This window comes from Tachysurus vachellii, chromosome 3, assembly GCF_030014155.1.
Source record: "Tachysurus vachellii isolate PV-2020 chromosome 3, HZAU_Pvac_v1, whole genome shotgun sequence".
NCBI classification, from domain to species: Eukaryota; Metazoa; Chordata; class Actinopteri; order Siluriformes; family Bagridae; genus Tachysurus; species Tachysurus vachellii.
The window spans coordinates 20,530,022-20,556,820 of NC_083462.1; the positions used below are offsets into that span (position 1 = coordinate 20,530,022).

A 26,799-nucleotide genomic window follows, 5' to 3' on the forward strand; every position below is an offset into this window, starting at 1 on the left:
ACCCTGTAGTACAGAATATACATAAAGGGAATTAAAATGTATATATATTTATTATTATTATTATTATTATTATTATTATTATTATTATTATTATTATTGTTATTATCCAGCCACCCATTTTCTGTACTGCTTATCCTACCCAGGGAAGCTGTAGCATGGGGGAAAATGGGGCACAAATCAGGAAACACCCAAGACATCAAACACACAAACCCAAATGCACTCTATGGACAATTGTGAGATGGCAGTCAGCCTCCAGCACATGAAAACTGCACACAAAGGAAGGGAATTGAGCCTTCAACCTCGGAGTTGTGATGAAAATTTGATTATTATTATTATTAAGAAAAAGAGAGAGAGACACACACACACACACACACACAGAGAGAGAGAGAGAGAGAGAGAGAGAGAGAGAGAGAGAGAGAGAGAGAGATTAACAAATGGTCATTGCAGGCTTTTCCCTGAAATCATCATCAGAGTGCAATGCCACCAGGTTCATTATGGATATGAAACCATGGCTACTGGATACTCAATCCACTGAGAGCAGCTTCCTCATCACAGATGGTGCTTGAGAGCAATGACTGCATTTTGTCAAGTGCCTCTGTGTGTTTTCAGGGCCCTGGTGTATGTGTATGTGCATGTCTCTGTGTGTGTGTGTGTGTGTGTGTGTGTGTGTGTGTGTGCACATATGTTTAATGCATGGTAGTTAATAATCACCAGTTTGTAGGTGTGTGTATGTGTGTTCCAAACCTTACACATAGAGACTAATAAAGCAAATATTTCCCTTTCAGGCTCCATATTGTCCAGTTTGTGTTAAACACAATACACAATAATCACATTTGCATTCCCTAAAGAAAGAAAGCAACATTGCCTCAAATACTGAGCAGGTCCAATCCTGTTGAACTCAGTACAGAGGAATACACAATACCCTGCATGGAGTGAACTGGTCTGGAAAAAGGTTAGTCTACTGTAGTTATTAAAAGTTGCTTTGCTTGCACCCTTTTGAAAATATAAGTTTGATGCATTTATTTATTTCTATAAAAAATAGCGGCTTTAAGGTACATTTATTAACTATATTTACAACATTTAACAGACACTTACAAGTGACTTACAATTTATTTCAGTTTATACCACAGCAATTGAGGATTAAGGGGCTTTCTTAGGGGCCCAGCAGTGGCAGCTTGGTGGACCTGGGATTCAAACTCATGACCTTCCGGTCAGTAGTCCATAACCACTAGGCTACCACATCCCAACTAATGTAAGGTGCATTATAGGACCTTAAAACTCACAGGTACTATAACTGAGTGCCTTAAAACTATTTAAAACTTAATTCTAAAACTATTGTGTTTTTTGGAGGGATAATATCACTGTAATTATATAAATTAAGTGGTCTCTATATTCTTCTTCTTCTTCTTCTTCTTCTTATTATTATTATTATTATTATTATTATGAAACTTCCATCCATCCATTCTTTACACTGCCTACCCTGCTGGGCCGTGGGAATTCAATCCCAGACTACTCAAGGCACACTACGGACAATATTCTTTGGACTAGAGGAAGGAAACCAGAGTACCCAGAGGAATCCACTAAGCCGAGACACAGGGAGAACCTGCAAACTAGCATTAAATCTGACAGTAAAAGACAGCTGCTGCTGAACTACTACTACTATTACTATACTACTACTAATAATAGTAGAATAAAAAATAGAGGGCAAGATGTAAACTTGAGCCTTCTTTTATTCAGTTTCCTCTAGGCACCTAAAAACAGGTAGGTTGACTGGCTTTGCTAATGTACTCCTAAGTGTGTACATGGTGATTGGCATTTCCATCAGCTCCCAGGATAAGCTCCAACTCCATCGTAATCATCTGACCAAGGATATAGCAGTAACAAAAGCTATATTTATTATTATTATTATTATTATTATTATTATTATTATTATTATTATTATTACTAGTAGTAGTAGTAGTAGTAGTAGTTCAGCAGCACATAATATCTATTGCTATCAGACTTAATGCCACTGTTACTATTTGAATATTGCAATATTACAAACCTTAAAAGAACCATTAGAAATAACTTTTTCAGACTCTAATTAATAATGGTGGATTCCCCCTACCTTTTGCATTTGTTATTGTAAATATTTCTTTTGACAGACATTTTGACAGATCATATGTCAATGATGGAACAGACCAGTGCACCGCTCTGAATACGAATGATGTGAATACTCACTGTCTTTTAGAATATATGACAACCTTATTCTGTGTTTATTCTTCTGTGATTCAAACTCTTATATATGTGTAGCTCCAGTTTGGGTTTCTGCTTAGGGGTTTAACTACAGTACAAAGCATGTTTGAGTCATTATGGACTGGTCAAAAAACCAGCAGCAGCTCAGCGCTCTCTCTCTCTCTCTCTCTCTCTCTCTCTCTCTCTCTCTCTCTCTCTCTCTGTCTGTCTCTCTCTCGCTCTCTCTCTCTGACACACACACACACACAGGCTTCAGTTAAAAGTGGTTAAATATCGGTAACGGTGAGGAAAAAGTAAGCAATATATTACAGTGTAAAAGCACTGCCTCTGAGTAGATGCTTTAAAATCTTCATGCTATGGATAAGGAGACAATTCTTCCTCTCCTCCTCCTGTTCCTCCTCCTCTTCTTCTTCTCCTCACACCTCCCGCCCCGCCCCCATGTGCTGGATGGTTGGATGGATGGATGGACTGTGTGACCGGAGCCGTATGGGTATTTTTTTTTCTTTTTCAGTCTCACACTCACAATCATCATCATTATCATCATCATCGTCACCAACATCATCATCATCACCAGCAGCACCAGCAGCAGCAGCATCAGCAGCAGCAACAAAAGCAGCCAGATTAACGCTGACGCAAACCATCTTCCTGACTCTAAACACATGGTGGAAATCTGTGAGTGGAGGCGGAAAACACCGGGATGCTTCATGGGCGCTGATTCCCGATGACTTCCATCTTCACATGTTGTATCTGAGATGCACAGCAAACGGAGACTTGGGAGCGGAGTTAATGCTGCAGGGTGCCGCATTGCCTGGCCGCTTCTTTAGCGGTACGATAGTGTAGTGTAGATTAATGTCGCGTTTTAATGGTGATCGCTGATCCCCCCCCCATCTTTTAAGTGGCTGTTCAAGAGCGAAGGGTTTTTTGTCTGAAGTCGGATACAAATACAGATCCTTTAGGGTAGATATGCGTTTTGGACCACGATCGATAAAAATGACCGGATGAATGTACAGCAAATTCGTGCTTTATCTTTCTTTCTTTCTTTCTTTCTTTCTTTCTTTCTTTCTTTCTTTCTTTCTTAAACCACAAAGGCATCCTCTTTACCAGTGACAGTCAGGTTTGGGAGAAGTAACCTACACGAAGAGAGTGCGTGTGTGTGTGTGTGTGTGTGTGTGTGTGTGGGATCTCAGGACGGGTTCGTCACTAAAGTGGTGTTTTATTTAGGACGCAGCAACAAATTCTAGGATAGCACTTCTTTTTTCCCTTCGTGTCGGTAAGTGTGCTGGCGCGATGACTCATTTACAGGCGGGTTTATCCGCCGAGACGCTGGAGAAGGCCAAGGCGGAGCTGAAGGAGAACCCTGACACCTTGCACCAGGACATCCAGGAGGTGCGGGACATGATCATTACGCGGCCCGACATCGGCTTCCTGCGCACGGACGACGCCTTTATTCTTCGTTTCCTGCGCGCCCGCAAGTTCAACCACTTCGAGGCGTTCCGTCTGCTCGCCCAGTACTTCGAATACCGGCAGCAGAACCTGGACATGTTCAAGAACCTGAAGGCCACAGAGCCTGGCATCAAACAGGCCCTCAAGGACGGTTTCCCTGGGGTGCTGTCTAACCTGGACCGACACGGCAGGAAGATTCTGGTCCTCTTCGCTGCCAACTGGGATCAGAGCAGGTGATGCTGGGATTTGGGGCGGGTTGCCAGATTATTTCCAATGTGCTGAAAAATCCAGCTGGTCTGACCAAAGCTACCAAAGCACAGGCTGAGCTTGTCAAGCTGGTCGACCAGCTTTATCGGCTGCTTCTACCATATATTATACACAGTTTCACACATAGCTATTTTTAAATCAAAACATCCCAACAATAAGTGGATAAAAAAAATCACAAACATGAATTGAACAATTTTTTAGCTGTTAAAGACAAGGTCTGGAGGTTTGACCAGCTTGGGTTGTGTTTTGGCAGCTGACATACTGCTCAACTGTATGTCACAAGATTTAAAAAAAAAAAAAAAGCTTGTAATCTCAGGAGAAAATAACTGGATTGTTGGATTTGATTTATATACAAGTGACCTTACAAGAAACAACGTAAACACTGACCCTAATCTTTAATTTAAATCTAGTTGTGTGAATGGCTACCAATTTGCAAGTTTTACACCGTGTTAACTGTAGCAGTCACTTGGAATCTGTAAACCATAATGGGGCTAATGGTGTGGAAAGGCCTGAAGCATTTGAGCTGTCCTTCAGCACTACTACATTACACTACACACTTTTCAGCACTGAGAACAAAGATCTGCTGTAGTAAGTGAAGTAAAATGTTCTTTAGGTCTAAAATGTTTAATTTAACCTAAAATAAATGTACATGTTATTATTATTATTATTATTATTATTATTATTATTATTATTATTATTATTATTATTATGTACATTAGGACTGGGTATTATGGTTAAAAAAAAAAAAAAAAATATATATATATATATATATATATATATATATATATATATATATATATATATATATATATATATACAGTATACACAGTATACACACACACACATATATATATATATATATATATATATATATATATATATATATATATATATATATATATATATATATATATATATATACACACATATAATATAAGAAAAGATAAGTTATGTAAGTTTATTAAGTAGGTTGTAGAGACACACATATTTAAAAATTGTTACCATGAATGTGCTTGACAGTTTTCCTTCAGCAACACATATTCTATAGTTTTCATTTTATTTGTGATGTGACAGATGTTCTCACATTCCATCTTGTTCTGTACAATTTCTAGTTTTATCTGCAATAACACTTCTGATTTAACTGATCAGATTTGATCAGGTTGTTTATGATCTGGTTCAGGTTTATCACGAGCACTTATTGGATCCACTTATTGGAGCTGGCCAGTAAAATTGCATAACCTTAATTATTATTGCAACATTGGTGTTTGCATTGTTGGTATTACAGAACCCTGCAGTTTGCTGTATAAATAAGCACTTTAGCTTGTTTATACAGTTATATAAGCCACACCAATAAGTTTTATTATGTTCTGTGAACATCCTGGCCAGAGGGATAGGAAAAGATTGAACATTTAGAGTTTCCAAGTAAGTTTTCATTTGTTCTTTGGTAGATCATGGTTTAATTAGAGAAATGAAAAAGTTAAATGCAAGCCTGTTTTTTGTCAATTTCCAAGTCAGTATCGGCGTGCCATAAAACCCTGTCCAAAAATAGCATACTTGAACACAAGCATTTTAAGGCAAAAAAAGGACAATCATAAAAGTCCTAATTAGCATTTATATTTTATTAACTTAATTACCACTGTCTACTCTGTTGACTTGAATAAAAAAAGTGGACTTTTGTAGCGAAAGGATGGAAAAGAATCTAATGAATCCTGGCTCATTAGACTCAGAAGTGCACACAGTGCCTCACTTGAGTCTAAAGGGCTTTTGAATCCAAACTTGTCACAACATTGCTTCAGAGAGTAGCAAAATGTGCATCCTTTTCAAAAACAAGTACAAAGCGGGTTCAGATGGGCCTCAATTAGCCTGACTGATTTGAGTGCCGCTACAAAGTGACGTCTTCATTCTTTCCTTTTTATTCTTGTTTATTTGCCAGATGAATACAGTACTGTGTTAAAGCCTGTCATATTTTACTGATACGTTGTTGTGCCTCAGGATGCTGGACAAAGACGATAGGTTCTGGACAATGTAATCAAAAAGTTTGGTGGAAAAAACTAAAAAATATGCCTTTCTCTGTTTTTCACATGCAGGGATAATGTTGTTTGCTTTTTCAATCTAAACTCTGATATGTTACACCTCAGGTACACCTTTGTGGATATACTGCGAGCCATTTTGTTGTCGCTGGAGGCCATGATTGAAGACCCAGAGCTCCAAGTGAATGGATTTGTGTTGATCATCGACTGGAGTAATTTCACATTTAAGCAAGCTTCTAAACTCACTCCAAGCATGCTGAGATTGGCCATCGAGGGATTACAGGTAACAGTACAGACATCTCATTTGCACCATTCATGAAGATAATTCGATTTTCAACATTTAATGGGACAGAAAAGTTCATCTTATAATACAGTGCTGTTGAAATATCAAGTCGGTTTGGTCAGATGATTTTGATTCAATTTCTATTACAGCAGCTTTGACTTTGTCTGTTTGCTGTAAAACTTCATCATGGACTGTTTTTGGATAATACTTTATAAAATAACTAATGTTTTGTTCCCTTTGTTATTACTCCTAGCCTCATCCTTGGGTTTGTTTGTGTTTATGATTAGAAAGATTCAAGCTGTTATAGTGGATTTGTACAAATAAGTAAATGAACATAATCAACTTTCATATGTTGCTGTAGCATGAAGGATTATTTATCCCACCTGCCACTGTGGACCCTTTAAATAGTTAGGAAAAAAACATGAAATTGCACAAGTATAGACACAATGATGCACCAGAGCTGTGATGTGATACAAATACATTTATTTATCATGCAAATGTGATTCTTCCTATATATATTCTTGACATATCAACAAATACGTCATATATTATGATCTCATTTGAGAATGTAACAAAGGACAAGATGTTAGACTTATTATAAGCGAACCTATGGTATTCCTGAGACATGAGAAGCAGTGGTGGCTCATGTGGTTAAGGCTTTGTGTTGTTGATTGGAGGATTGTGGTTCAAGCCCTGTGCAAATATTATTCTGTATATATGTTCTTGACATTTCTACAAAATCTTTATATATTATGATCTGATTTGAGAATGCAACAATAGACAAGATGATAAGGGCCTTGCTTAACCCTTTCTGCTCCAGGGGCACTGTATTATGGCTGATCCTGAGCTCTGATCCCAACCTCCAAAGTTGGAATATGCAAAGAAAGAATTTCACTATGCTGCAATGTGACAAAATAAAGCCTTCTTTTCTATTCTTAATTGATTTAATCCCAATGTATTGATAATGATAATGAAAATAAAATGTAAACACTTCAGCTTTGTACTGCATAAACTTTCTCCTTCTCTGCTCATCCCTCAAGTTGGATTTTCCATCAATTATGAGAGATCACTTTTTTAAAGACCTGTACGTCTTTTCTTGGCCGTTCTGAATAGTTAATGACCTACTGAATTGCATAGTCCTAATCAGCCTTTGAGTTGCATAGTAATGTTGTGTCTCAAGCAGGCGCTTGGAAGTTAGTCTGGTAAAGGGCATTAGCTATTCTCTGTGTGAGGTACACGAACAGGAGTTGGCCTTATGTTCTGAGGCTTAGAAACGTTGTCTGCATAGCAATTAGGGATGTCTATTGTGCCGTTGTGGTTACTTATCATAGCAGGGTAGCATTTTGGCTTCTGGCACAATCTTACACCTGTTACAGTTGCTATTGTTACAGTACAACGTTAAAAGGGTTCGAAATTAGTGGACACACTTGGTACAACTGTGGGTTTTTTTGGACTAGACTGGAGTGTGTAATTCATGGGCTGCACCTGTAAATGGTGAAAAGTCTTGTGTGTAAATTACATATATACAAGAGTTATATACTGTATTATAATAATAATAATAATAATAATAATAATAATAATAATAATAATAATAATACAAAGTTTGGATGGTACGCTGACCCATTAGTTCAAAACAAAAGTTAACACGCAGCAGAAACAAAGCCTTATTTCCAATCATCAAAGAGATGGCCTCATTTTATATTCACACGTTCATTGCTGATTGTGAGAGAAAACAGATACGGTTGTTTATAGTGAGAGGAAAAATAAGCCTTGATGATTCTTTATTTTTTAATCAAGAGTATCTTTATCATGTCAGCTTTGCATGCTGTAAATATTAGCACAAACTCGCCAAAGGAAGCAGGGTTTTTCGGACGAATGAATTACTCATCACTGTAATAATATTTTGCATTAAGGTGTTTTCAGGAGGCTTCAGGAAGTAGTTTAAGGCGGCATGGTCAGGTCATGGAGTATCCAAAGTCTACCTTGAGAACACTGAGTGTGAGGTGGGAGTACAACCTGGTTGGATCCATCACAGGGCACCATGCATCCAGTCATGTAGAGTGTGGGAGGAAACCAAAGAACCCAGAGGAAACCCATATGATTACTTGTTGCACTGGAGCTGATATAAAGAAACAGATTTTTGTCTGTATCTAAAACAGGCTGGAATAAAGTAATAGTGCCCCATTCACATTGCCATCCCACAATATAATCATGAGTTCAGACTATTTGGCATGTTATAGCATCCTTTACATTTTTAAAAGCTAAAATTAATTAAAAAAGTAATAACATGGAAAACAGTTAAAACCCTTAAGGCTGAGGTTAAGCTTTCTTTTTATATATTGTATAACATTCCCGGCAGCTTTGTGAGTGTAGTGAACACTTACACGACAGAGACTCGCACATACACTGCTAGGCTCATTCTTTATATTGTAAGTTAGGTGATTTTAAAGGAAGTGCATTAGCAAGCTATATCCGTTACATCAGATCGAGTAGGGTTGTCGAATAAAAAGAGTTTTGTTCAACTTTAGAAATCTGCTTATGTGAATTTTTTTTAAATTGCTTTTGTTTTGACCTTGTATGGACATTTTCTTCTTACCTAGCCAGCATTAGCTCCATGTTAAGATGTCGTAGTACTTTATTTTGCGTATCGGACCTGATACTGATATCTGTATCTTTGAAATTCTGATTTTCATACGTGATTTAAGAATGTTGGGCATGTAGTTGTGTTGTTCATACATGATTTTCAGGCGTTTTATTTTTTTATCACACTTTGTTTACACAATAATTATATTGTTGATTATTTTCGTAAGCATATTGTTTTTTTCCCCTCAGACAAGAGAGGGTTGCCATACAGATAGCCTCAAGTGAAGCTTGTTGACTGAATTTTAATGCCGGCCCATGATGAGCCCATTCCACATTCCAGCGCCTCTTCAGACAGATTAGCTGGTGAATAATTGATCGTTGCCATTAGCATCTTGCCTCCAGAATGCGTCATTCACCCAATGAGTGGGACGGTGCTTTTGTAGTCATTTGAAAGGAAAACAAAGGCAATGCGTAGAAATGATGGTGAAGTTCTCCTGTACATGTCAGCATCTGTAATGCTCTATTAAGTTTGTCAGATTGTGTTAGTTTAGAAGAATATTGGAAGGTCATGTGCCACTGGTACAGCACACAAAAGCAAGTATTTTGCTGGGTTTGATACGATTTGATGAAATGCGACAAATCTGGTTGTGCTCATTTCTAGCATATACGCATTACACAAATCAGCCTTAAGTAGCAATGTCATCTCTGTCATGTGTCATGTGGCGTTCCTGCTGTGAACAAAAACATGCATGTCTGTGTTTATATATGTTAGTATTACTGAATAGGGAGGAACAAGATAAAAAGCGTATGTACTTCCTGTTAGCTTTAACAACGGACTGACTCCATCGCAGGGGTGAAATTTAGTGGCAGTAATTCTCAAAAATGAAGCATTATTATTATTATTATTATTATTATTATTATTATTATTATTATTATTATTTATGAACCTTAGACAACTATATTAATTTTTTACAAGCCTACCTGGCTGGATTTTGCCATCTAACAAGTAAAGCCATTTTACCATGGAATTAGCAAATATTCAATATGTTGTGCAAAGTATTTTAGTAGGATATTTGAATGATTTTTTAATCAAAAGTTTTCAATGAAAAGTTTACTCAAGCTGTAAATTTTGTAATAAGCTTCAATCTGTGCTTATAGAATGATAAAGATCAGCTATTATCACAATATCATGAAAATAAAGAAAAATTATGGAGATAACTTACTTTTCTTCTTCAAATGATCTTCAGTTAATTCGGATGGTGCAACCTCCTGTTGAATGTGAATGTGTTCATGTAAATCAGCATAATATCAAAAATCTGATAGTGGAATCACTGATATAATGGATACAAATAGTACAAAGAAAGTTCAGGAAATTACTATGTATTATGGATGCATGACAGTGACATTAAAAATTAATACTATGCTCAGTAAAGCTTTAGAAAAAAACAATATATTGCATTATATCTTATATTTTCGTAAATTATTAAGCAGTTGAAATAGTTTTATCACAAGACGATATTTCATCATTTTCCCCAATCACGTCGTCTTTCCCGCTGTCTACAAGCAGATGGACTGAATCTATTATATCTCTTTTCAAAGCATTTCAAAATAAAGCTGCTTTCCTTCACATGTTATGTTGAAGTAGACATGTTTGTGTCATTGCTTTATGTCATAGTTTTAGTTTTTCTTGGAGTTGTTGTGTGATTATGTTGACTTGTTTGGGAGCTGGAGCACATACGTGATTTCAGTCACAGGGCTCTTCCAGCAGCACGCCCACGCCTGAATCTAACGCATGATCAATCATCCACCAACCACAGCACGGCTTTGCGCTTGGGCTTTCTGTGCTTTTTTTCCATTCTAAATTTACCTCAGAGAGAGCAGGGCTGTTGGAAATACGTAGGCTATGTAAAGAAATGGCATCTGCATTATGAATGAAATGAATGCTGAAATAATTTAGAATGCTTTTGAGCTACGTATTTACATCCATGATGAAAATGTTTAAATCTGGAGAGAAAATAGTTTAAATTGGCAAAAATAAACCAAGAATGATGTTTTAAAAAGGAGCCCATGGGAAAACTGCTGAAGTTTACATGTATTGCCAAATGAGATACTAAAAGGAGCATACGCTCTAGGCGGAGAAAATGGTTGTTTTTAGCAAAAGCAATAAGCCGACAAATCCTCGTCAGACGAATGGAGTAAAGAGAGAGCATGAGGCTGTCTCTCATTGAGCACCTCTTTTGTTCCTACAGGCCTCTGTTATTTCTTTCACTGTCTTGGACTTGCCTTTTGTCTCTCTTAGTCCTGAGAAATAAACCATGTTTGGCAGCCAATCAGAGCTGACCGATCTTCCTCATCCCACCCCATGTCGAGTTTCCCTGGCAACCTGTCTAACCGCCATGCTATGCACCCTCCAGATGGGCTGTGTTCAGTGAAAGAAACACACTCATGTCACTCAACCACCACAGACTGATAAGGTCTGGATTGTGTGTGTGTGTGTGTGTGTGTGTTTAGAGAATATCATATGTCTGACAGGAATATATTAGAATCTACTACCTGAGTACCCAGATGAAAAAAATTATTGATCCTTTTTTTAATTAATTTTTAGATGTTCAACTAGCGAAAAGGACAGAATGCAAATGTAAAGATATTAAAAGGACATCTAAAAGAACGTTAGCTAAACTGCATCCGAGTTTCGACCCTAAAGGTGTAGAAAATGGCTGCAGCAAAGCAACAAATGGTGTAGTTTTGAAGTAAGGTTCTTCATAAAGAATAAATAATAAATGAATAGCATCAAACAGGGTTTTAGCTTTGACTACGACTATTATAATCCATCAAAAATCTGTATGATCTTATAGATCAACTCAGATGGACAGATGGACCAGGCTTTTGATGGTGATTCCAAAAATATCTCATCCAGCCTCCTGCATTATGGTGATTATCTAATCTGTGCACCATTAAGAGATGAGAGCAACAAAGAGCTTTGTTCAGAGTTGCAGCTAGTGTAGCGTTAATGGCAAAATTGCACATCAATATTCAGATCTTACTCTGATCAGGATAAAGTGATTACTGATAAGTGATTGAGTGAGTAGATCTTAATTATCTACTAACTTCTACTGACTTCTGCTTATATAAAGGGTAGCGATTATAAATGCGCAAGCCAGGATAATCCTGCCTTTCAAAGACAGCGATGTAATATTGCATTTTGGTCATGTACATCTGCAACAGATTATTTGCTGTTAAAAAAATAGATTCATAAATCCTAATAATTCTCCATACTTCATAATATCATTGGTAATACTCAGTAAGTTCAGTGCTAAGTGTAAACACAATATTTCAGCCTTTTATTGTTTAGTGTTATTGGTATTACATGTCTATATAATGGCACTTTATATACACCTTATAAAAGCAATGTCACATACATAAATAGCATTTTGAAATAAATCATCAAATGGATCTTCCTCAGCTTTGTTGTAACGGTTTTTCCTTTTGTGAATTGAGGAAAAAATAATAATCTTGAGGTTTCCTACAGTAGTTTTGGCCTGTTTTATTTATTATTCTTAATATTATTATTATTATTATTATTATTATTATTATTATTATTATTATTATTATTGACATTGTGATACTATTATAATGGCTGGCAGTCTTAATGTGGTTAAAACGTAGAACCTAGAGTTAAATTATTAACGTATGATGGATTTCCAAAGATCACAGCTATATTACAATATTCTACAATTAAAAATGTATTTGAATTTTTGTCATCTGTATTTAAAATGATTTCTTGCCTTTATTCCACCTTGTTGTTGGACAACTGACTGCATATCTCAACGGATCTGCTTTATTTCATTAATTACCTATTTGTCAGTTGTTTTGGCTTTAACTGCACATGGTTGATTTTAAAAGGTTGCTCTAGACAAAACTGTGAAAAGATCTAGACATAACAAAAGTAGAAACAAAAACATTCAAGCCTTTGAGGTCTAAACTTCACACGTAACTTTATTAGTGGAAAGAGACGTCTAGAAATGTTAGTATGTGGAAATATGCAAAAAGCATTACTTTTTGATTTTATCATTTGAACTTATATAAAAGACCGGGTTTAATCCTCAGCCAAGCTGCAACATTGTGGCCCATGATCTAATAATTGTTTGTATTTATTTTCAAAGGAATAAAGGTGAAATAACTCTGGTGCTGTCTAATCGAGCAATACAAAGCGACTGGCATCAAGCAAGTCAATTAAGTTCATAACATTTCTTTGCATATCTTTGCAGGGAGAATGGGAAAGGGTTATACGGAGTATTTACTGGGTCAGTGGTCATTTTCTTCTAGCAAACACAAAAGGAGACAGAAAAGAAGACAGAGACGTTTTCGGAGAGTGGATTAAAACTTGCAGCAGTTTTTTTGATTCAAGACTGTCTCAGTAATGACATGACAGTGTTCAGTCTGCCACCAGAACAGCAGAATGCAGAAGAAATGGCACATGACATAACTGGGACTAAGAGGCTGGAGTTAAAGTAATTATTTTACTGGGTGAAAATGGAGGTGCTAAATTCAGGTTATGTTTGTCTTTTGCTTTGCTCTGCAGCACCGTTTATCTTAACGGGCCGAATCTGCCAAGTGCACCAAAAACACCTGCAGTGCTTCAGTTATTTTCATGAAATACTGCTTGTGTTGGTGTTCTGATATTCCTATTAGCATGTCTGCTTTGGGTAAAACATTAGATCTCCAGGCTGATAGCTCTATTATATCTCAAGGGGCTTTATCCCGAGCTCGGGTTACTTTCTGTGTAAAGCTTTGCACATTCTCTTCACTTTCGTTTGGGTTTCATTCAGCTTGGTGACTCATCAGAATTTACTACTTTCCAGATTTGGTAAATGTCTGTGTAGAGTTTTGCGTGTGTTCCCTATGTTGATGTACATTTCTTCCTACTTGGTACATTAAAACTTTCCTCTATAAATTGTTACCGGGTCTGTATAAGCGTGTGTGTTAGAAAAACACCACCAGGGTGTACAGTATTCCTGCTTCACATTCTGTGTTTCACGAAAAAGCTCCAGATCTACCTCTATTCTGACCATGATACAGTGCATACTTAGAGATGAATGAATGGATTATGTCCCATCATCATTTTGATCATTTTCAGGCATATAGTCACTTGTTATACATACAAAAATGGTAAAACAAATAGTGGAGCTTGTTGTAGAATGTAAAATGTAAGTAAAATGGAGTAAATTAGTGTTTCTTGGCTTTGATATATTCTTTTTGTGAAAGCACTTTCTATCCATCATCGTTCCATTTGGCCAAATTCAGTTCATTCACTGATGTCTATGGAAGTTGCCCTCTAGCCTCATACTCTACTGTGTGGTTGTTGCTATTAATAAAAAAGAGGTCAGTCCTCTAGAAATGTACTTATGCCTCATAAAAATCCCATAAGGCCAAAATGAAGCGTTTCACTCCTAAAAGTTGTACTCATGGGATATTAATGATAGTAAATCTGACTAGGAACAGTGTGTCCAATTGTTAATCATGATTGGTTCTCTTAAAGCGGCATGAATGCTTGTATTATAAGCGCATCTAACAAATATACATTCAATATATTTACTTCTTCAAATCACTACTTGATTAAATTTTAGTAGTTAGCAACATGCAGTTCAGTTGAATGTGTGCCTCATATAATTATTTATTTCATTTAAGCTTCATGAAAAACTTTTGCAAAAATTTTTTTGCAAGGATACAGTTGTTGTTGTTCCATAGTAGCAGGATATAGTTTAAATCTCAACTCAAACAACTCGAGAAAGTATATATTAATGGCTATAAATGTTGTTATATAAAGGTGGTAATAATTAAATTAATTGTCTATATGCCTGAACATAGGATAAACATCAAGTTTACCATATATGGTATGAGCTCTTTTTATTCACAGTGCTGTTCTTGAATCTGATTGGTCAGAATGATTTTGTTCATTTGTTCATTGTTCATCAGCAGCATTTTGGAAAATGACAGTGTCAGCTACAAAGCAAATTAGAGAATTAAAAATGCATTTTTATTTAATCAGAAGATTTCTGTTAAAATTAATAATTTAACATTGTAAAAGGAGTCTCCAGTGTCAGAGCGTCAATGTTTTTTTACAGTGCGAAAGACTTTAGGGCAGAGGGCTTTGTGATTTACAGTATTTGCAAGTCAGCATTTGTCTTATTAACTTCAAGAGATTGAAGAAAGAATAAAAGAGAGGTAACACCAATTTACAGTTTACAGCTGCTTTAAAATAACAGATAACAGGAACTGACTTGACTCTTGGACATTCTGTATTATTAAATGTAGCTTATTATAAGTTGTTATTAAATATAATTTTCAAGTTTGATGAGCTATAACCACACATCAAAAAGTTTTCATTCCTTTACCATGTAAAGGAAAGCAAGCATCTGCGCATGTTTAATTGTAGACATTTGAACCGTTTTATTTAATTACTTTTACATATTAACAGGTTTATTTCCAAGTATAACTCCAGTGGTTCTTATGAACTCCTGCGTTTCAGTCCTTTCTTTTTCCATTTAATATTTTTGCAGTATAACTCAATCACTTCTCTGAGGAACAGAGACACATGATGTATTTCAGCAATATTTATCTTCAGCTCTAAAAGCACTTCTGTGCCTTGGAAGGGAAATCTATTGTAGGGCTGGAAATGTGTTGGGTAATGCTTTGTGGCTGTCCTCTGGAGTTCTGTCTGGACTTTCTGTTCTCTCTCATGTGGAAGTTGGTGCCAAAGAGATTTTCAGCCTCCAGCGTCAAACCCTAATCCGCACATCTGTTCTCCAGCAACAGCAACACAATGCTCACAATGCTCATAAAGCTCACAGGTCACAAAAACCTCAAAATAAACAACTTGTCTTTCACAGAGACTAAAACTTTTCCGTTATTTTACTAAAACTAAAGTAGGCAGTTGATTTTATTTTAAGTTAAATAAAAACCAGGAATATGAATGCAAGAAGATGCATTTTACATGTGCAGTAATAATCATACGATTCCTGCATCACAACTTACAAAATTTTTCATACAGTCATACTTTTGATATCTCAGATTGGATTAAATCTATTATTAGATTTTAAGATATCTGGCTTTCAGTCCAGTAATCAGGTTACTCAGTTTTGTGTACAGTTATATAGAGGACAGTACTGAAGTACGTTTAGTACTGAAGTACTGAACCCAGTACTGAACTGGGTCTTAAAAAGTTTCCTAGGTCTCAGAAAGGTAGTGCTTAAAACATTTAAAAAAGAATCCTATTCTCTATAATGCGAAATCTTAAGGGACATACAAAGGAAATCTTCAGAATTCCAGATTCAACATTTATTTGTATTTATTTAGGTTCTAGGATATTTCAACAAGAGAAATTCTATTATATGTTGCTCCTTGGGTGAAAATTAAAAGAGAGATAACTTGAGATAAGTCAAGAAGCTTTTATTGTCATTTCAACCATATATACAGTAGCTGTTGCAGTACACTGTGAAATAAGACAATGTTTCTCCAGGACCCTGGTGCTACATAAAATATAGACAGAGCTAAGGACTTAGTAAGTTAGTCCTAGCCACATGAAGTGCATCTGTGCAACTTGGCAAGACAAGACAAACAAGACAGTGCAGTGTAAATATTGTATGTCCAATCAATATTGCGTGTGCAGAAATACTGGAATGAACACATTAGTATTATAGCAGCAGCTACATGAGGTATTGTAAAGTTTTGTGCAAAACAGCAATCAACTGAAAAGTGAGACAGCATGTGTAAAGAACTAGTATTAGTACATAGTATTGAAGAAAATATAGAATAAGAAATAAACATATTTGGTGTCTGCTGTTATAGGAAAATAATCAGTGACAAAGAGGTGTGATGTGACCTGGTGTGAATCCGAATTAGGGTTATTTACCCATAACAGGTCATTCCCTCTTTTCTCAGCTTCTATTCCTACATAGACAGCTTTCTGGTCTTAATTTTATTTAAACAATAAAGGTCTATTGGGCAACAAGAAACCGATGTGTTCAAATATTTTTGATCACTAGAAAAAATAGGTCGGTTCAAACAAAAGTCACGTTTTTAATTGTTTTTAAAATGAGACTTAATTGTTAAACTTCAATTGTTTGTAGAAGTCTGTTCTATTGTCTTAGCTTCATGTGGAACTCAAGCCCAAACACCTTCAGTACATAGCACAAACAAAATTTTGGCTTTGCTGTACCAATAGTTTTGAAGGGGGTGGTACCTTTGCGATATGGTGCTTTTAATATTGTGGGATGTACATGAAACAAAATAGTTACCTTAATAACGTCTTTCTTTAGAATTTAGTAAGCAAAAAAATAAAATAAAATAAAAATAAATAAATAAATACGCCTGTGTAGTGGTAAAAATAAGGGTTAACAAGCTGGTAACAATTGTTACCAGAATAGAAAAAGCTGCTGAAAATTAATTTACAACCTTCAGACCAATCAACTGTGAGAATTCAACATCACTGTCATATACAGTAAATGTGGTAAATAACCATTTAGTGAAGATGAGTGGATGAATGATGAATGAATGAATTGATTTCTATCCTGTGTTGATTTCCTTCTGTTGGAATAATCTAAAATGAACTAGGCAAGTGTACTGTAACCCAGTAATTTACATAACAACTGTTGTGCTCATGGTACATGGGCAAATCCTCATTTGTGATTTATGTCTTTAAACTATTCAAGTCTTTCTTTCATTGTGGGTTTTAACTCCGCTTTGGATGGCAAAATTAAAGAATTATTTTCATATTCTGCTCTGTACAGGACAGCTTCCCAGCCAGGTTCGGAGGCATTCATTTTGTCAACCAGCCGTGGTACATCCACGCTCTGTACACGGTTATTCGACCCTTCCTGAAGGACAAAACAAGAAAAAGGGTGAGTGAAAGGGTGAGTGAAAAGGATATAATGGAGAGGAAAAGATTAGCCAATCAGATTAGCACACATCAATAGGATGCTAGAATTGGCTAAGATAAGCAGACTGGTATGTTGTTTATTTTCCTGATTATGTTGACTGTCCAGATCTTTATGCATGGGAACAATCTGAATAGTCTGCACCAGCTGATCGTGCCAGAGATTCTGCCCTCTGAGTTGGGTGGCATGATGCCCCCCTATGACATGGGCACGTGGGCCAGGACTCTGCTTGACCACGCCTATGATGAGGAGACTGACTACTGCCCTGAGTCCTATACCCTTTCTGTTAAAGACCTGGAGAAAGATCTGTCCCCGAAAAGCATGAAACGGTCAGTGTGTTCCTCTGGTAACACGTTTATTTACACGTTCTCTCATGAAATTTTTAACCCTGGGTTAGGATTACATTACACATTTCACTCATACTTTACCTGGGCATTCGTAATCTCAAATATCACATTGTACATTACTGAACCCTGTGTTAACATTTTTATTGACGTATTTGCAGTCATCAATCAGGATTGTATATAGACAGAGTGTGACCTCTTAAAACAGTGCTTTCAATTCAGTTTATTTGTAGAGCACTTTTAACAATGGACATAGTCTCAAGCAGCTTTTCAGAACATAAGAAATATAGTAAAAAGTTCAAGATTAATATTAGACTTCTATTTAAATGTATTTGTATTCATTCCTAATTAACAAGTCTGAGGTGACTGAGGTGACTGTGGTGAGGATCATAAGAAACCTTGAGAGGAACCAGACTCAAAAGTGAACATCATCCTCATTTAGGTGACACTGGAGAATGTGATTATAAACTGTTATAAACACCACAGAGTGTTATTATGAATAATGTCTTTTCTACAGTCAGATAAAGTCCGATAGTTATTGATTAGAAGGCTGTTGTCCTCAAAGACCACATGGAGTTGGCATCTTCTCTTTGAATGTCTAAGATATCACCTTATATTAATTTCTTGAGTTTTAGAGAGACAATCGTTAAAAACCACAATTATTTACTGGCCCATTTAAACACTTTATTTATTGTTCATTTATGCATCTTAGAGCATTACATTCAGTAACTACAGTGAAATGTAATTATTCGAGTGAAGAATGTATTAGTCAGAGGTTTATGCTGTTAAATGTTAACAGTTACAACACATTGATGTTGCATTATGAATTCTGACTTTCAGAAAGTGGTTTATTTTCTATTACAGCAAACAAATCACAGGTTTATATTCATGCAGTCATTGAGATACGTTATCGTTTCTATAGCAACGGATCATTCACCGAGGCTTGTATGCCGGATAGAACACGTGAACAGTTTGTACATTATATAAAAAGTCTGCAATTGTTTATACTATAATGACATTTTCTGGATAGAGACATTTAAAATTTATGGAAAGAGTCTCCACTTGATATCAGTCAGAGGTAAAGCTGTTTTTTCTTTTTCAAATGGCAGAAAAAGAGAGCTATTATTTTTTAACTGTTTATAGCTCCTATTTTACAGGTAATGACAGGGACTTACTTGTTTTGCAGACGTTTCCCAACATTAAATGTTACTATAATCCGATAAACATGTGATGTCTTTTTTTAAACAAATAAAAAATAGGATTATTTTGGAAAAAGAAGAATAAAACACTTCAGGCTGTTTTAAAACTTAACACTTCACCCAGTTGTTGATTATTTGTTTGTTAGATAAACAAATAATTCTAGATGTCAATAACTTACTTAATGATTCTAATGGTTTGTTAATTAAATCTCTAATGTTAATTATGTAGAGCTTAAATTAAGACAGCATAATTATAAAGCAATAATAAATATTTCCAATGTGGTATTTAAACATTAATTAATACTTTTATGGTTATTATTATGGCAATAATCGTTTTGGCTTTTTAAAGATTTTAGTAAATAATATTAGTTAAACCTTACTGCAAACCACTACATTATTAATTTGCTATCACTTAGAAGTGAGGCAAAAAATACAATCCATGCATAGATAGGTTAAAAGATAAGTGAAATAAAACTAAGTTATGTGTGGAGGAGCAGGGTAGCTGTGGGAAGAACAGACAATAATCAATATGTAGCTTTACCCCAGGCGCTGTTTTTGAGCCGATCAACAGCGAGCTCACATGAAACATTCATTTTTTCTTCCTCTATTCAGATATTTCTTCTTGTTTCAAAGCGCTTCGAACTCCTTTTTGCTGTTCAATAAACATATAAATACATTATTTTCATAGTACAATCATTAATAGTTTAAAAATGAATCACATTTCTGTTTTTTTTATTTTAGCAATCTGCAATTTTAGCAATTATTAATAAATCATATTTATTAATAACCCTAACCCTAGGGTTAATAACCCTAACCCTAACCCTAACCCAGGATTATTGGTACACTTATGTGTATGTGTAAGTAGTTCAGTAATTAATTTAATGAGCATCAAAAGTTACAACTGAAAAACTCATTTTATTGTAGTTTTATGACAATTAACTTGTGTCCTGGGTTTTTGTCAACACCGTCAGACCTTTTTTTAAGTAAAAAAATATTGAGGGCAGCCAAAACTCTTAGGACTCCTTTATCACTTCCTTGTTCTTTCAAATGTCATGAGCCCACTCTAGCTCTGGTATATTTTTAATATTCTTTTAAATTTATACCTACTTGTTAATACTTTGCATGTCACTACCATAGTGTGTCAACACCATAAACAATGTAATATAAGATTTGTATGATATTTTCTGTTATAAATGCTTAATTTAAGTAAAGTATAAAGATAACAAGAAACTAATGATAAACAAGATGGCTCTTGTGAGAAGCACATGTGTTATGAGAGGAAGCATGGCATTTTGTCAACTCCGTCACATGTCAACACCATCAGGATTTGTGTCTGACGGTGTTGACTCTTTCTAAGACGGTATTGACAAATGCCATTATGTGCATTATTCTTCATTTTAGTGTAGTTTACTTCAATTATATTACTTACAAAACATTTGATATTACTGTTGCTCAATTTTATGTTGAATTGCAACCAATTGCCATATAGCTTTATGTTTTGAATTGAATCTCATTTTCATAGCCTCTCGAGTACTTGATATGTTCAAGGTGTTGCTTATGATTACCCATAATTTGAAGCTTACTCTTTTCCATCAGAAAAGTATACTGACCACATAATGGTATGCATTTCAGGCTAGAATGGCTAGGGAGAATCTATCAGTGGAGGAACGAAAGAGAAGGAATAGGGAGTATCAAAAAAGAAGGTGAGAAAAAATGTATAGCCAGCCTGAGCTGAAAGAAGAGTTGCTGAGAAATGAAAGGGAAAGATGGGGATATATGGTGAAGGAGGGCAAAATAAAAAACATCACTGATTTGGAACAAAGAGACAAAAGGTATAAGAGAAAGTTTTGGAAACAAGCACAGAAAGAGTCAAGAGAATGCAAGAACAAAGCACAGGATGGCAAGCATCTAGACACCCCACCACAGAGTCCTTTGGACATCAGTTTTGAGGAGCCAAGGTGTAGTAGACAGCTAGTTGCTGGTGAAAGAGAAAGACACAAAACTAGAAAAAGACACTCCAGAGAGATTAATGCACTGAAAGACAAACTTGACAAGTTAAAAAAAGAGAGGGACAAGCTGAGAAAGCGACTTGAACGTGGAAAACGTATTCTAAATGAGAAGACAAAGTACTCCTCTCGATGGTTCAAGGGAGCCAACTCAGAAATCCTTTAATCAAAAGATCACTGCTCTTCCACCATGCAATGACTGCAGAGCTAAGAAGAAATGCTTCTCACACCCACAGAAGAGGGAAACTTACATCCCAGCATCCAAAACTGTCTTTGTCTGGCCAAATTCTCAAGTATCGCCTTATCCACAGGGTTCATGAGTTTGGCCTGACTTACAGTACAAAACACTGACAGAAAAAATACCGAAACAAAGAAAGCCTAGGTTCCTCCAGACCTAAGTGTTCACATTTTTTTGGAAAACAATGCAAAGATGACAACAAACAAGCAAGACACCATTACCAGGAAAAAAGTAATACATCAAAGGATGATTCTAAACGACACATTGCAAAACCTTCACATTGCATTTGTCCAGCAAAACCCAAACATTCAACTTAGTTACTCGTCCTTCTGTGCATTGTGTCCATTTCACATTACATCTCCAGCAGCACCAGGGAGATATATAACATATCAGCAGAGGTCATGGATTTCATAGAAGAGGAACACTGTTGTGAATCGTCTGTTGCCTGGTGTTTAAACTCCATCGACTGCCTTGAGAAGTCAATTGTTACATTTTTTTATGACCGGTTAGCAATATTTTAAAGGTTTACCTGTCATTTTGAATATGGATGATTTGAATTAGTGTATATACTTTATAAGCAGCATATATTTGAAGCTGTTGTGGACTTTACAAAGGGGGTTCATTTCTTTTTCTATTGCCTGTAAAGTCCCCGTTGATGCCTTGTCAACTCCGTCAGAATGATATATTGTTGTTTTTTTTATAAAGATGAGCTGTTTTGTTTCCTCAAGAATATTTGTTAATAAAATGGTTGCATTTTTAAAGTTATTGTGTAATTTGTATGCTTCTAAGTATCACTGTTCATTATGGAAATTAAATGATAAATTGATTAATCCATACAGCCTAAACCGTAATCAATAAACACTGACTAATCTAAAATTTTAATTTTTTAGTGATTAAGATAATTAAAAACTACTAAGAGTCAAAATATTTGTGATACTTTAATTAAAAATAATTTTATAGACATTTCTATGTGTCTGATGGTGTTGACAAAAATCCAAATATACAAAATTGACAATATATATATATATATATGGGAGGTTGTTCCAAAACATGGTTACATACCCAAACCCTCATTTAACAAATATAAATACACTGGTTTTTAAAATAATTAAGTTTTTTTAGAAAATCAAACCCTGTTTTGTCAATGATCTCAAGAATCACTGATTTATTATCTGATCATTTAATTAGAATTTTTGAAAAATGTGTCAACACATTTAAGGCTGATTTTTTTTATCCAACTCAGAAACAGAATGAGAGCGAATATGAATTTGACATCAGAAAAATCAGCAGAAATTTGGCATGGACACAGGATTAGTGTATCACTCTTATGGGTCACAGTATTAATGGATATGTAAAGCAATTTAATGACACTGTTTTGCCAGATGGCTCAGAGATGCAACTGAAGGATGATAAAGTAGTGCCCTATTTAGACGATGTCCAGGCTGCCTATGCCAATGACCTGCTTATTCCATAGACCTACAGCTATACACGAGGATCAGACTAAGAGTAACATTATTATATTTTCCAGGTTGTTATGTAATTTCTTTAGTGTTGCTCTAACTGAATTACAGTGAGTTAGATGGAGATGAGATCATTTGGTGGGTGTGTTTGTGTGTTTGTGTGTGTGTATGGTGAGGTTATCTAAAGAAATACAAGTTATAACAGAGGCAGCATTTTTAAAAAAAAGACTTAAATGAACTGAATCTAAAATCTATTTGATTGACATTAAGACAAAACGCTAATTAAATCAGCTCATTTGATATCAGAGTGGAGAAACGCACGATTTATTGTATTTGCATTTGGAAGATTGCACAAGGGCACTTGTTCCCTGCAATCCTAATATCGTACATTATATGTCTGTCTTTTTCACTATGTTGTAGTTACCTGCTAGATTAGGACACATTTACAAATATAGGAGTTCCAGTTCACTCTTTTACCGATTGCCTTCAGGGGTTTTTCGAGTTTCTGGTCCATGAAGACAGGTTAAGACAAAAAGACGCTGTTGTGTGCCTCCTTCAGTGAGTGATACACTGCTGCTGCAAGCTGTTCTCTGGAGCATGAATACATGCGATGAAGCTTTCCCTTTAGCACTGATCTGACTACTGCCTCTGCTGCTGCTTGGTGAGTGTAATCTGTCTGAAAGAGAAGCCTACAGCCGGAGGCTCAGTGACTCCTCAAGCCTCAGAAAACAACAGCTTGAGTCTATTACAGCTTAACAGTAGAAGTTTACGTTTTTCATTTTTGGTGCCGCTCCGACGGCATGACTATGATTAGAAAACTCTGCTTTCCTACTGTATCTACTGAGCATAAAAATTACAGAAACATAATATTTTTAAAATATCTGTCTCAGTTGTGGGGGTCATGGTGGCTTAGTGGTTAGCACGTTCGCCTTACACCTCCAGGGTTGGGGGTTCGATTCCAGCCTCCACCTTGTGTGTGTGGAGTTTGCATGTTCTCCCCATGCCTCGGGAGTTTCCTCCGGGTACTCCGGTTTCCTCCGGTCCAAAGACATGCATGGTAGGTTGATTGGCATCTCTGGAAAATTGTCCGTAGTGTGTGATTGCGTGAGTGAATGAGTGTGTGTGTGTGCCCTGCGATGGGTTGGCACTCCGTCCAGGGTGTATCCTGCCTTGATGCCCAATGACACCTGAGATAGGCACAGGCTCCCCGTGACCCGAGGTAGTTCGGATAAGCGGTAGAAAATGAATGAATGAATGTCTCAGTTGTGAGAAAAAGGTTTCTTAATTCAAATTTGAATTCAAATTAAAATTTTATTTGTCACATTCACAATCACACATTGTATGACGTAGTGAAATGCATTGTACAACTGTCCTTGATTTAAAAAAAAATAGCCAATAGTAGAGAAAAGAATAAAATAAAGGAATAAAAAAATAAATAAATATATTTTCTCATTATTTTAAAGGTATGTGACTATTTTGACAAAATATAGCCAAATTCTAGAAATGGAAGATCTTTAAATATTTCAGTATTTTTAAATATGCCACTATTTTGACATCTCATTTTCAAGATATTCTATAAATATCTTGGTTTATCTCATAAATTTGACATATTAACTTGCAATTATATTTATTTCTAGTTGTTATCTCATTATTTCAAGATAGCATTTTATTAATTTAAATAGAGTTTATATCTTTTCAGGGAAAACAGTGTCATTATTGTTTTTTTTTTTTTTTTTAATATGCTACTATTTTGGCATATCTCATTTTCAAACCTTTCTCCAAATAATTTTTTTTTTACATATTTACTTGAAATTATATATATATATATATATATATATATATATATATATATATATATATATATATATATATATATATAAATATTTATATATATATATATATATATATATATATATATATATATATATATATATATATATATTTATATTCATTCTTTCAAGGTACATGATTATTGATGTTGACACAATATCGCATGCTGAGTATTTTATACCCCAGTGATTTGTTGTTGATAGTTAAAAATGTCATGCTAAAAATGGAAAAAACAAAAGTTCAAAGACTCCAATGGAAGAAAACCTACTGTATACCCTACTTTTTTGTTGTTTATGGAAATTAATTACACAGATTTTTAATCCATTTATGAGAAGACTTAGATTGCAGCAGATACAAGTGTAATATAAATTACACAATATAAAAGACAGACAAGTGTAATATAAATCTGTCATTTATTGTGAAAGCTGTGCTTCTAAGGAAAATTAATGACCGCCTTCCGATTTGAACAGTGCTGTGATACAGGTCAAAAATAATGGCATTACAATTTAACATTTCTTTCATAACTTGGAATACAATGCTACTCATAACCTCAGGCAATAATCTAAACCACCACTACCATCAACAACAAAAAAAAAGCCATGTAAGCCATGAAACCCGTCATTCTGATACTGATCATATTTTATTCATATTTGCAGGTCCCAGTCTGTTGTGGAGCCTGGAGTTCTTAAACGGCCAGAAAAGATCAAAAGCGAAGAGGAGAACATGCAGCCACTTCTTTCACTGGACTAAAAGGCTTTTTTTTCTTAGCAATGAGCAAACATCAAGGCCTGGACACTGGCGAGAAATATCACCCAGTTCCCACAACTGGAGTGTGTGTGTGTGTGTGTGTGTGTGTGTGTGTATATATATATATATATATATATATATATATATATATATATATATATATATATATATATAGTATGTCCAAGAAAGGTTGTAAGAGATGTAAGACGCAACACCTGAGACAGCATTTTAAGGGATATTTTTGAATCAAACAGCTAATGGAAGATCCATATGTAATTGTTAAGTGCCAATTTAAACCTGTAAATACACTTCAGCTGTTAGAGTAGGACATCGGGAATTAATTGTGACATGAATACAAATGTAAAGACAGCTGTGAATATTCTGTATGTGCTTTATGTAGTGAGAGCGGTGTTGTAGGGCACTGAGGGCTTTTCATATTTCGGTTTTCCAAATCAACAAGTGCAAAGCTCAGGATTTATGGTCCTGAATGGAACGGGGAAAAAAAAAGAACGGCCTATGGCTATTAACCGTGTCATACAAATACATAGCGCTTTCATTAGAATTAAACATCCAGTGTTCAGGTTTTAGTCTTTTGACTTTGCAAAAACCCCTTTACACTGCAGCAAGGCAGAATGGATTATTTTTTTTTTCCAGAAACATTATTTCAGCACAGCCTGACCTTTGCCATTAGAGTAAGCGGAGTCTGCATATAGATTAGAAGGTTTGGTGATATCTTTTCTTTTTTTATTTATTTATAGTGACAAAATATTAAAGATATTTTTCATATCTTTATTCCAGACAGGATGCTTAATTAAAGACTCATATGCCTACAAAACCTTCATTTTTAGCTAGATATACTAATGGCTAGTTCATGTTTTTTCTGGAACTATATAAATAAATGAAAAAGATAAGTATTGGCACCGTTGTAATACGCCAGCTTTAATATACAGTATGTAGTGTATTGTGTTCACCTGACAGCGATGAATCATCGTTTCTGTTGAATAGATTTGTTAAAATTAGATTAAATAAAATATTAATGCGACACTTAAGAAGCGAATTCTCAAACCAAGGAAAGGATACTGATGGATACTGGATTTTCAGCACGGTCTTACTATCGTTTAGGTTCTTTCATCGTTTAGTCATTTGATTCGTCGCTATTTCTCTCAAGTTAGACTGAGAAATGCATTCAAGATGCTAG

The 26,799-nt window shown here is 35.4% G+C and overlaps 1 protein-coding gene across 1 annotated transcript; it reads left to right on the forward strand.

The window, feature by feature from the left end:
• Positions 1-2,711: 2,711 nt before the first annotated feature.
• On the forward strand, positions 2,712-25,648 carry clvs2 (clavesin 2). The gene is made up of 5 exons (XM_060864966.1): positions 2,712-3,911; positions 6,084-6,258; positions 17,631-17,741; positions 17,886-18,106; positions 25,511-25,648. The coding sequence occupies exons 1-5, from the start codon at positions 3,523-3,525 to the stop codon at positions 25,602-25,604; spliced, it is 990 nt and encodes a 329-aa protein (XP_060720949.1). The 5' UTR covers positions 2,712-3,522; the 3' UTR covers positions 25,605-25,648.
• The last annotated feature ends 1,151 nt before the right edge of the window (positions 25,649-26,799 follow it).